The sequence below is a fragment of the Scyliorhinus torazame genome, chromosome 22 (genome assembly GCF_047496885.1).
Source record: "Scyliorhinus torazame isolate Kashiwa2021f chromosome 22, sScyTor2.1, whole genome shotgun sequence".
Classification (NCBI taxonomy): domain Eukaryota; kingdom Metazoa; phylum Chordata; class Chondrichthyes; order Carcharhiniformes; family Scyliorhinidae; genus Scyliorhinus; species Scyliorhinus torazame.
Genome location: NC_092728.1, coordinates 15,447,133 through 15,459,319, shown reverse-complemented (window position 1 = coordinate 15,459,319; position 12,187 = coordinate 15,447,133). Strand labels below are relative to the sequence as shown.

The 12,187-nt window shown below is 62.6% G+C and overlaps 1 protein-coding gene across 2 annotated transcripts in view; it reads right to left on the bottom strand.

Moving 5' to 3' along the window:
• Nucleotides 1–12,187, bottom strand: part of hdac6 (histone deacetylase 6) — a 249,740-nt gene that overhangs the window by 107,713 nt on the left and 129,840 nt on the right. For both annotated transcript variants that reach the window (XM_072487920.1, XM_072487921.1), the window contains exons 11-12: nt 8,357–8,422; nt 4,654–4,713 (exon numbers count right to left, since the gene is read on the bottom strand). In XM_072487920.1, the coding sequence (XP_072344021.1) occupies nt 4,654–4,713; nt 8,357–8,422 (126 nt within the window). The remainder of the gene's footprint in view (nt 1–4,653; nt 4,714–8,356; nt 8,423–12,187) is intronic.

Genomic DNA, 12,187 nt, shown 5'->3' with positions numbered 1-12,187 from the left:
TCATTGACCTCCCGTGGCAGTGCTCGGGGTGTGTCAGTGAGAGCTGTTTTATTGACCACCCGTGGCAGTGCTCGAGGTGTGTGAGTGAGAGCTGTTTTATTGACCTCCCGTGGCAGTGCTCGGGGTGTGTGAGTGAGAGCTGTTATATTGACCTCCCGTGGCAGTGCTCGGGGTGTGTCAGTGAGAGCTGTTTTATTGACCTCCCGTGGCAGTGCTCGGGGTGTGAGTGAGAGCTGTTTTATTGACCTCCTGTGGCAGGGCTCGGGGTGTGTCAGTGAGAGATGTTTTATTGACCTCCCGTGGCAGTGCTCGGGGTGTGTGAGTGAGAGCTGTTTTATTAACCTCCCGTGGCATTGCTCGGGGTGTGTGAGTGAGAGCTGTTTTATTGACCTCCCGTGGCAGTGCTCGGGGTGTGTCAGTGAGAGCTGTTTTACTGACCTCCCGCGCCAGTGCTCGGGGTGTGTCAGTGAGAGCTGTTTTATTGACCTCCCGTGGCAGTGCTCGGGGTGTGTCGGTGAGAGCTGTTTTATTGACCTCCCGTGGCAGTGCTCGGGGTGTGTCAGTGAGAGCTGTTTTATTGACCTCCCGTGGCAGTGCTCGGGGTGTGTGAGTGAGAGCTGTTTTATTGACCTCCCTTGGCAGTGCTCGGGGTGTGAGTGAGAGCTGTTTTATTGACCTCCTGTGGCAGTGCTCGGGGTGTGTGAGTGAGAGCTGTTTTACTGACCTCCCGTGGCAGTGCTCGGGGTGTGTCAGTGAGAGCTGTTTTATTGACCTCCCGAGGCAGTGCTCGGGGTGTGTCAGTGAGAGCTGTTTTACTGACCTCCCGTGGCAGTGCTCGGGGTGTGTCAGTGAGAGCTGCTTTATTGACCTCCCGTGGCAGTGCTCGGGGTGTGTGAGTGAGAGCTGTTTTATTGACCTCCCGTGGCAGTGCTCGGGGTGTGTCAGTGAGAGCTGTTTTATTGACCTCCCGTGGCAGTGCTCGGGGTGTGCCAGTGAGAGCTGTTTTATTGACCTCCCGTGGCAGTGCTCGGGGTGTGTCAGTGAGAGCTGTTTTACTGACCTCCCGTGGCAGTGCTCGGGGTGTGTCAGTGAGAGCTGTTTTATTGACCTCCCGTGGCAGTGCTCGGCGTGTGTCAGTGAGAGCTGTTTTATTGACCTCCCGTGGCAGTGCTCGGGGTGTGCCAGTGAGAGCTGTTTTACTGACATCCCGTGGCAGTGCTCGGGGTGTGTCAGTGAGAGCTGTTTTATTGACCTCCCGTGGCAGTGCTCGGCGTGTGTCAGTGAGAGCTGTTTTATTGACCTCCCGTGGCAGTGCTCGGGGTGTGTCAGTGAGAGCTGTTTTACTGACCTCCCGTGGCAGTGCTCGGGGTGTGCGAGTGTGAGAGCTGTTTTATTGACCTCCCGTGGCAGTGCTCGGGGTGTGTGAGTGAGAGCTGTTTTATTGACCTCCCGTGGCAGTGGTCGGCGTGTGTCAGTGAGAGCTGTTTTATTGACCTCCCGAGGCAGTGCTCGGGTGTGTCAGTGTGAGCTGTTTTATTGACCTCCCGTGGCAGTGCTCGGGGTGTGTGAGTGAGAGCTGTTTTATTGACCTCCCGTGGCAGTGCTCGGTGTGTGTGAGTGAGAGCTGTTTTACTGACCTCCCGTGGCAGTGCTCGGGGTGTGTGAGTGAGAGCTGTTTTAGTGACCTCCCGTGGCAGTGCTCGGCGTGTGTCAGTGAGAGCTGTTTTATTGACCTCCCGTGGCAGTGCTCGGGGTGTGTGAGTGGGAGCTGTTTTACTGACCTCCCGTGGTAGTGCTCGGGGTGTGTCAGTGAGAGCTGTTTTATTGACCTCCCGTGGCAGTGCTCGGGGTGTGTGTGGGGGCTGTTTTATTGACCTCCCGTGGCAGTGCTCGGGGTGTGTGAGTGAGAGCTGTTTTATTGACCTCCCGTGGCAGTGCTCGGCGTGTGTGAGTGAGAGCTGTTTTATTGACCTCCCGTGGCAGTGCTCGGGGTGTGTGTGAGGGCTGTTTTATTGACCTCCCGTGGCAGTGCTCGGCGTGTGTGAGTGAGAGCTGTTTTATTGACCTCCCGTGGCAGTGCTCGGGGTGTGTGTGAGGGCTTTTTTACTGACCTCCCGTGGCAGTGCTCGGCGTGTGTCAGTGAGAGCTGTTTTATTGACCTCCCGTGGCAGTGCTCGGGGTGTGTGAGTGAGAGCTGTTTTATTGACCTCCCGTGGCAGTGCTCGGGGTGTGTGAGTGAGAGATGTTTTATTGACCTCCCGTGGCAGTGCTCGGCGTGTGTCAGTGAGAGCTGTTTTATTGACCTCCCGTGGCAGTGCTCGGGGTGTGTCAGTGAGAGCTGTTTTATTGACCTCCCGTGGCAGTGCTCGGGGTGTGTGAGTGAGAGCTGTTTTATTGACCTCCCGTGGCAGTGCTCGGGGTGTGTGAGTGAGAGCTGTTTTATTGACCTCCCGTGGCAGTGCTCGGGGTGTGTCAGTGAGAGCTGTTTTATTGACCTCCCGTGGCAGTGCTCGGGGTGTGTGAGTGAGAGCTGTTTTACTGACCTCCCGTGGCAGTGCTCGGGGTGTGTGAGTGAGAGCTGTTTTACTGACCTCCCGTGGCAGTGCTCGGGGTGTGTCAGTGAGAGCTGTTTTATTGACCTCCCGTGGCAGTGCTCGGGGTGTGTCAGTGAGAGCTGTTTTATTGACCTCCCGTGGCAGTGCTCGGGGTGTGTCAGTGAGAGCTGTTTTATTGACCTCCCGTGGCAGTGCTCGGGGTGTGTGAGTGAGAGCTGTTTTATTGACCTCCCGTGGCAGTGCTCGGGGTGTGTCAGTGAGAGCTGTTTTATTGACCTCCCGTGGCAGTGCTCGGGGTGTGTGAGTGAGAGCTGTTTGACTGACCTCCCGTGGCAGTGCTCGGGGTGTGTGAGTGAGAGCGGTTTTGTTGACCTCCCGTGGCAGTGCTCGGGGTGAGTGAGTGAGAGCGGTTTTATTGACCTCCCGTGGCAGTGCTCGGGGTGTGTCGGTGAGAGCTGTTTTATTGACCTCCCGTGGCAGTGCTCGGGGTGTGTCAGTGAGAGCGGTTTTATTGACCTCCCGTGGCAGTGCTCAGGGTGTGTGAGTGAGAGCTGTTTTATTGACCTCCCGTGGCAGTGCTCGGGGTGAGTGAGTGAGAGCTGTTTTACTGACCTCCCGTGGCAGTGCTCGGGGTGAGTGAGTGAGAGCGGTTTTATTGACCTCCCGTGGCAGTGCTCGGGGTGTGTCGGAGAGAGCTGTTTTATTGACCTCCCGTGGCAGTGCTCGGGGTGTGTCAGTGAGAGCTGTTTTATTGACCTCCCGTGGCAGTGCTCGGGGTGTGTGAGTGAGAGCTGTTTTATTGACCTCCCGTGACAGTGCTCGGGGTCAGTCAGTGAGAGCTGTTTTACTAACCTCCCGTGGCAGTGCTCGGGGTGTGAGTGAGAGCTGTTTTACTGACATCCCGTGGCAGTGCTCGGGGTGTGTGAGTGAGAGCTGTTTTACTGACCTCCCGTGGCAGTGCTCGGGGTGTGTGATTGAGAGCTGTTTTACTGACCTCCCGTGGCAGTGCTCGGTGTGTGTGAGTGAGAGCTGTTTTACTGACCTCCCGTGGCAGTGCTCGGGTGTGTCAGTGTGAGCTGTTTTACTGACCTCCCGTGGCTGTGCTCGGGGTGTGTGTGAGAGCTGTTTTACTGACCTCCCGTGGCAGTGCTCGGCGTGTGTCAGTGAGAGCTGTTTTATTGACCTCCCGTGGCAGTGCTCGGGGTGTGTCAGTGAGAGCTGTTTGATTGACCTCCCGTGGCAGTGCTCGGGGTGTGTCGGAGAGAGCTGTTTTATTGACCTCCCGTGGCAGTGCTCGGGGTGTGTCAATGAGAGCTGTTTTATTGACCTCCCGTGGCAGTGCTCGGGGTGTGAGTGAGAGCTGTTTTATTGACCTCCCGTGGCAGTGCTCGGGGTGTGTGAGTGAGAGCTGTTTTGTTGACCTCCCGTGGCAGTGCTCGGGGAGTGTGAGTGAGAGCTGTTTTATTGACCTCCCGTGACAGTGCTCGGGGTGTGTGAGTGAGAGCTGTTTTACTGACCTCCCGTGGCAGTGCTCGGCGTGTGTGAGTGAGAGCTGTTTTACTGACCTCCCGTGGCAGTGCTCGGGGTGTGTCAGTGAGAGCTGTTTTACTGACCTCCCGTGGCAGTGCTCGGGGTGTGTGAGTGAGAGCGGTTTTACTGACCTCCCGTGGCAGTGCTCGGGGTGTGTGAGTGAGAGCGGTTTTACTGACCTCCCGTGGCAGTGCTCGGGGTGTGTCAGTGAGAGTTGTTTTATTGACCTCCCGTGGCAGTGCTCGGGGTGTGTCAGTGAGAGCTGTTTTACTGACCTCCCGTGGCAGTGCTCGGGGTGTGTGAGTGAGAGCGGTTTTATTGATCTCCCTTGGTCGGCAGTGAATGATCTATACTAGCCCAAAACAACCTGATAGGGTGAGCAGAACATTAGGAAGGGCGGGATACACCGCCGTTAAGGTAGTGAACCGGTGGATTTAGAAGCAGACAATGGAAACAATTCCTCATCCTGTGCTGCATTCTGCACCCAGGTCCCACCGACACTGGAAGCTGGGTTTTGCTAATTGGTTCGGCAGCTGTAAACGCAGGACCCCTGGGTACTCGCTCTTACCTGTGGGTCACCAAGGACGGAGTTGAATCCAGCAGCCACGAGAATGAGATTTGGTCGATACTGGAAGGGGCAAGAAAGAACAGAGGTCAGACACAGGGCGCGAGAGAGAGAGAGAGGGAGCGAGAGAGAGAGAGCGGGCGTGAGTGAGATAGGGTGAGAGAGAGATGGCGAGCGAGCGGGCGAGAGAGAGAACAGGGGTAGATAGAGAGTGGGGGTGAGAGAGAGAAACAGGGAGAGGGAGGGTGGAAGAGAGGGCGATAGGGGGCGAGAGAGGGCACAACAAGGCGGGAGACGGGGTGGGAGAGGGGGAGAGAGAGAGGGTGAGAGAGAGAGAGAGGGTGAGACGGAGAAGGTGGGGGAGGGCGAGAGAGAGGGTGAAAATGAGAGGGCGAGAGAAAGAGGCCAAGAGAGAGGGCGAGGGAGAGGGCAGGGAGAGGGCGAGGGAGAGGGTGAGAGCGAGAGAGGGCGAGAGAGAGAGGGCGAGAGAGAGAGGGCGAGAGAGGGCGAGAGAGAGAGGGCGAGAGAGAGAGGGCGAGGGAGAGAGAGGGCGAGGGAGAGAGGGCTAGGGAGAGAGAGGGCGACAGAGAGGGGGCGAGAGAGAGGGGGCGAGAGAGAGGGCGAGAGAGAGAGTGCGAGAGAGAGAGAGGACAAGAGAGAGGGGGCGAGAGAGAGGGGGCGAGAGAGAGGGGGCGAGAGAGAGGGGGCGAGAGAGAGGGGGCGAGAGAGAGGGGGCGAGAGAGAGGGGGCGAGAGAGAGGGGGCGAGAGAGAGGGGGCGAGAGAGAGGGGGCGAGAGAGAGGGGGCGAGAGAGAGGGGGCGAGAGAGAGGGGGCGAGAGAGAGGGGGCGAGAGAGAGGGGGCGAGAGAGAGGGGGCGAGAGAGAGAGGGCGAGAGAGAGTGCGAGAGAGAGAGAGGACAAGAGAGAGGGGGCGAGAGAGAGGGGGTGAGAGAGAGGGGGTGAGAGAGAGGGGGCGAGAGAGAGAGGCTGAGAGGGCGAGAGGGAGAGGGCGAGAGGGAGAGGGCGAGAGAGGGAGAGGGCGAGAGAGGGTGAGAGCGAGAGAGGGTGAGAGAGAGAGGGCAAGAGACAGAGGGCGAGAGAGAGGGGGCGAGAGAGAGGGGGCGAGAGAGAGGGGGCGAGAGAGAGGGGGCGAGAGAGAGGGGGCGAGAGAGAGGGGGCGAGAGAGAGGGGGCGAGAGAGAGGGGGCGAGAGAGAGGGGGCGAGAGAGAGGGGGGCGAGAGAGAGGGGGCGAGAGAGAGGGGGCGAGAGAGAGAGGGCGAGAGAGGGCGAGAGAGAGAGGGCGAGAGAGAGAGGGCGAGAGAGAGAGGGCGAGAGAGAGAGGGCGAGAGAGAGAGGGCAAGAGAGAGAGGGCGAGGGAGAGAGAGGGCAAGAGAGGACGAGAGAGAGAGGGCGAGAGAGAGAGAGGGCGAGAGAGAGGGCGAGAGAGAGAGAGAGGGGGCGAGAGAGAGAGGCTGAGAGGGCGAGAGGGAGAGGGCGAGAGAGGGAGAGGGCGAGAGAGGGAGAGGGCGAGAGAGGGAGAGGGCGAGAGAGGGTGAGAGAGAGAGAGGGTGAGAGAGAGAGAGGGTGAGATAGAGAGGGTGAGAGAGAGGGCGAGAGAGAGGGCGAGAGAGAGAGAGGACGAGAGAGAGAGAGGACGAGAGAGAGAGAGGGCGAGGGAGAGAGAGGGCGAGGGAGAGAGAGAGGGCGAGGGAGAGAGAGGGCGAGGGAGAGAGGGCGAGGGAGAGAGAGAGGGCGAGGGAGAGAGAGAGAGGACGAGGGAGGGAGAGAGGGCGAGGGAGAGAGGGCGAGGGAGAGAGAGGGGGCGAGGGAGAGAGAGAGGGCGAGGGAGAGAGAGAGGGCGAGGGAGGGAGAGAGGGCGAGGGAGGGAGAGAGGGCGAGGGAGAGAGAGAGGGCAAGAGAGAGAGGGCGAGGGAGAGCGAGAGGGCGAGGGAGAGAGAGAGAGGACGAGGGAAAGAGAGAGGGCGAGGGAGAGAGGGCGAGGGAGAGAGAGGGGGCGAGGGAGAGAGAGAGGGCGAGGGAGAGAGAGAGGGCGAGGGAGAGAGGGCGAGGGAGGGAGGGCGAGGGAGGGAGAGAGGGCGAGGGAGGGAGAGAGGGCGAGGGAGAGAGAGAGGGCGAGGGAGAGAGAGAGGGCGAGGGAGAGAGAGAGGGCGAGGGAGAGAGAGAGGGCGAGGGAGAGAGAGAGGGCGAGGGAGAGAGAGAGGGCGAGGGAGAGAGAGAGGGCGAGGGAGAGAGTGAGAGAGGGCGAGAGAGAGAGAGAGGGCGAGAGAGAGAGAGGGCAAGAGAGGGCGAGAGAGGGCGAGAGAGAGGGCGAGAGAGAGAGAGGGCGAGAGAGAGAGAGAGGGCGAGGGCGAGAGAGAGAGACGGCGAGAGAGGGCGAGAGAGAGAGGGCGGGCGAGAGAGAGAGGGCGAGAGAGAGAGGGCGAGAGAGAGAGAGGGCGAGAGAGAGAGAGGGCGAGAGAGAGAGAGGGCGAGAGAGGGTGAGAGAGAGAGAGGGCGAGCGCAAGAGAGGGCGAGCGAGAGAGAGGGCGAGAGAGAGAGGGCGAGAGAGAGAGGGCGAGAGAGGGCGAGGCCGAGAGAGGCCGAGAGAGACGGCGAGAGAGAGAGACGGCGAGAGAGAGATGGCGAGAGAGAGAGGGCGAGAGAGAGAGGGCGAGAGAGAGAGGGCGAGAGAGAGAGGGCGAGAGAGAGAGAGGGCGAGAGAGAGAGAGGGCGAGAGAGAGAGAGGGCGAGGCCGAGAGAGACGGCGAGAGAGAGAGGGCGAGAGAGAGAGGGCGGGCGAGAGAGAGAGGGAGAGAGAGAGGGCGAGAGATAGAGAAGGCGAGAGAGAGAGAGAGGGCGAAAGAGAGCGGGCGAGAGAGAGAGAGAGGGCGAGAGAGAGAGAGGGCGAGAGAGAGTGGGTGAGAGGGCGAAAGAGAGGGCGAGAGGGAGAGGGCGAGAGAGAGAGAGGGCGAGAGAGGGCGAGGGCGAGGGCGAGAGAGTGCGAGGGCGAGAGAGTGCGAGGGCGAGAGAGTGCGAGGGCGAGAGAGTGCGAGGGCGAGAGAGTGCGAGGGCGAGAGAGTGCGAGGGCGAGAGAGGGCGAGGGCGAGAGAGGGCGAGGGCGAGAGAGGGCGAGAGAGAGAGGATGAGAGAGAGAGAGAGGGTGAGAGAGAGAGAGGACGAGGGCGAGGGCGAGAGAGGGCGAGGGCGAGGGCGAGAGAGGATGAGAGGGAGAGAGGGTGAGAGAGAGAGAGGGCGAGGGCGAGGGCGAGAGAGGGCGAGGGCGAGAGAGGGCGAGAGAGTGCGAGGCGAGAGAGATTGAGAGTTGTCAGGAGAGAGAGGGAGGTAGAGGTGAAAGGGAGAGAGGTTCACATTTATGTTAATTCCTTACATTCCCACTGATCAAATCCGAGGTTGACGGTGAAATTTTAATTCGATCAATGAATCTGGAAAACTCCCCTCAATAAGGACGAGTTCTGGAACAACACATCTGGTTCACCAACGTCCTAGAGAGGGCAATCGGCCGCCTTTTCCCCGGTCTGGCCTAGGCGAGGTTTGTAAGGCCGAGCAAGCTACCAGGCTGAAGGGGAATTAGGGATGTGTAACAAACAGTGACCCTGCCTCAGATATCACGTGGAAGAGTGAAAAATCTCCCCTTCCTCCCACCCTTTCCCTGGGTTGCAGCAGCCCTCTCCCTCAGTCTCACTCACCTCGTGGGCGATGGGTAGCAGAAGCTTGTAGAAGGCAACGTAGTAATCTGCATCCGACATCCCTGTCTGTGAAGGGATAAGAGACAGGAGGATGAATCAACCTTAACTCGCCAGAGCGCCAAGCTCCCTATCGGCAGAGCGCGGAGCTCCCCATCGCTAGAGCGCCGCGCTCCATATCGCCAGAGCGCCGAGCTCCCTCGCGGCAGAGCGCCGCGCTCCATATCGCCAGAGCGCCGAGCTCCCTATCGGCAGAGCGCCGCGCTCCCCATCGCTAGAGCGCCGCGCTCCATATCTCCAGAGCGCCGCGCTCCCCATCACCAGAGCGCGGAGCTCCCCATCGCCAGAGCGCTGAGCTCCCCATCGCCAGAGCGCCGCGCTCCATATCGCCAGAGCGCCGAGCTCCCTATCGGCAGAGCGCGGAGTTCCCCATCGCCAGAGCGCAGCGCTCCATATCGCCAGAGCGCCGAGCTCCCCATCGCCAGAGCGCCGCGCTCCATATCGCCAGAGCGCGGAGTTCCCCATCGCTAGAGCGCGGAGCTCCCCATCGCTAGAGCGCGGAGCTCCCCATCGCTAGAGCGCGGAGCTCCCCATCGCCAGAGCGCTGAGCTCCCTATCGCCAGAGCGCTTAGCTTGCTCTCGCCAGAGCGCGGAGCTCCCCATCGCCAGAGCGCTGAGCTCCCTATCGCCAGAGCGCTGAGCTCCATATCGCCAGAGCGCCGAGCTCCCCATCACCAGAGCGCCGCGCTCCATATCGCCAGAGCGCTGAGCTTGCTCTCGCCAGAGCGCGGAGCACCCCATCGCCAGAGCGCCGCGCTCCCCATCGCCAGAGCTGAGCTCCCTATCGCCAGAGCGCTGAGCTTGCTCTCGCCAGAGCGCGGAGTTCCCTCTCGCCAGAGCGCCGTGCTCACTATCTCGCCAGAGCACCGAGCTCCCTATCTCGCCAGAACGCCGAGCTCCCTATCGCCAGAGCGCCGATCTCCCTATCTCGCCAGAACGCCGATCTCCCTATCGCCAGAGCGCCGATCTCCCTATCTCGCCAGAGCGCCGAGCTCCCTATCGCCAGAGGGCCGCGCTCCCTATCGCCAGAGCGCCGAGCTGCCTATCGCCAGAGCGTCGTGCTCCCTATCGCCAGAGCGCCGAGCTCCCATTGCCAGAGCACCGCGCTCCCATTGCCAGAGCGCCGATCTCCCTATCTCGCCAGAACGCCGAGCTCCCTATCGCCAGAGCGCCGATCTCCCTATCTCGCCAGAGCGCCGAGCTCCCTATCGCCAGAGGGCCGCGCTCCCTATCGCCAGAGCGCCGAGCTGCCTATCGCCAGAGCGTCGCGCTCCCATTGCCAGAGCGCCGAGCTCCCTATCTCGCCAGAACGCCGAGCTCCCTATCGCCAGAGCGCCGATCTCCCTATCTCGCCAGAGCGCCGAGCTCCCTATCGCCAGAGCGCCGAGCTGCCTATCGCCAGAGCGTCGTGCTCCCTATCGCCAGAGCGCCGAGCTCCCATTGCCAGAGCACCGCGCTCCCATTGCCAGAGCGCCGAGCTCCCTATCGCCAGAGCGCCGAGCTCCCATTGCCAGAGCACCGCGCTCCCATTGCCAGAGCGCCGAGCTCCCTATCGCCAGAGCGCCGAGCTCCCACTGCCAGAGCACCGCGCTCCCATTGCCAGAGCGCCGCGCTCCCATTGCCAGAGCGCCGCGCTCCCATTGCCAGAGCGCCGAGCTCCCTATCGCCAGAGCGCCGAGCTCCCATTGCCAGAGCACCGCGCTCCCATTGCCAGAGCGCCGAGCTGCCTATCGCCAGAGCGCCGAGCTCCCCATCGCCAGAGCGCCGCGCTCCATATCGCCAGAGCGCCGAGCTCCCCATCGCCAGAGCGCCGAGCTGCCTATCGCCAGAGCGCCGTTCTCCCCATCGCCAGAGCGCCGCGCTCCCCATCGCCAGAGCGCCGAGCTCCCTATCTCGCTAGAGCGCCGAGCTCCCTATCTTGCCAGAGCGCCGAGCTCCCCATCTCCAGAGCGCCGAGCTGCCTATCGCCAGAGCGCCGAGCTCCCCATCGGCAGTGCGCCGCGCTCTCCATCGCCAGAGCGCCGAGCTCCCCATCGCCAGAGTGCTGCGCTCCATATCGCCAGAGCGCCGAGCTCCCCATCGCCAGAGCGCTGCGCTCCCCATCGCCAGAGCTCCGAGCTCCCTATCGCCAGAGCGCCGAGCCCCATCGCCAGAGCGCCGAGCTCCCCATCGCCAGAGCGCTACGCTCCCTCTCGCCACAGCGCCGCCCTCCCCATCGGCAGAGCGCTGCGCTCTCCATCGCCAGAGCGCCGAGCTCCCCATCACCAGAGCGCTGAGCTCCCTATCGCCAGAGCGCGGAGATCCCTGTCGCCAGAGCGCTGAGCTCCCTATCGCCACAGCGCTGAGCTCCCCATCACAAGTGCGCCGCGCTCCATATCGCCAGAGCGCCAGAGCGCCGCGCTCCATATCGCCAGAGCGCTGAGCTCCCCATCGCTAAAGTGCGGAGCTCCCCATCACCAGAGCGCTGAGCTCCCTATCACCAGAGCGCTGAGCTCCCTATCGCCAGAGCGCTGAGCTTGCTCTCGCCAGAGCGCGGAGCTACCCATCACCAGAGTGCCGCGCTCCCTCTCGCCACAGCGCCGCTCTCCCCATCGGCAGAGCGCCGCGCTCTCCATCGCCAGAGCGCCGCGCTCCCCATCGCCAGAGCGCCGCGAACCCCATCGCCGGAGCGCCAAGCTCCTAATCTCGCCAGAGCGCCGTGCTCCTATCTCGCCAGAGCACCGAGCTCCCTATCTCGCCAGAGCGCCGAGCTCCCTATCGCCAGAGCGCCGAGCTGCCTATCGCCAGAGCGCCGTGCTCCCTATCGCCAGAGCGCCGAGCTCCCATTGCCAGAGCGCCGCGCTCCCATTGCCAGAGCGCCGAGCTGCCTATCGCCAGAGCGCCGAGCTCCCATCGCCAGAGCGCCGCGCTCCATATCGCCTGAGCGCCGTGCTCCCCATCGCCAGAGCGCCGAGCTGCCTATCGCCAGAGCGCCGAGCTCCCCATCGCCAGAGCGCCGCGCTCCATATCGCCAGAGCTCCGAGCTCCCTATCGCCAGAGCGCCGCGCACCCCATCGCCAGAGCTGAGCTGCCTATCGCCAGAGCGCCGAGCTTCCCATCGCCAGAGCGCCGAGCTCCCCATCACCAGAGCGCGGAGCTCCCCATCACCAGAGCACTGAGCTCCCCATCGCCAGAGCGCTGAGCTCCCCATCGCTAGAGCGCAGAGCTCCCATCACCAGACCGCTGAGCTCCCTATCGCCAGAGCGCTGAGCTTGCTCTCGCCAGAGCGCGGAGCTCCCATCACCAGAGCGCTGAGCTCCCTATCGCCAGAGCGCTGAGCATGCTCTCGCCGGAGCGCGGAGCTACCCATCACCAGAGCGCCGCGCTCCATATCGCCAGAGCGCCGAGCTCTCCATCGCCAGAGCGCCGAGCTCCCTAACGCCAGAGCGCCGCGCTCCTTAACGCCAGAGCGCCGAGCTCCCCATCGCCAGAGCGCCGAGGTTCCCATCGCCAGAGCGCTACGCTCCCTCTCGCCACAGCGCCGCGCTCCCCATCGCCAGAGCGCCGCGCTCCCCATCGCCAGAGCGCCGCGCTCCCCATCGCCAGAGCGCCGCGCTCCCCATCGCCAGAACGCCGAGCTCCCTATCTCGCCAGAGCACCGAGCTCCCTATCTCGCCAGAGCGCCGAGCTCCCTATCGCCAGAGCACCGAGCTGCCTATCGCCAGAGCGCCGTGCTCCCTATCGCCAGAGCGCCGAGCTCCCATTGCCAGAGCGCCGCGCTCCCATTGCCAGAGC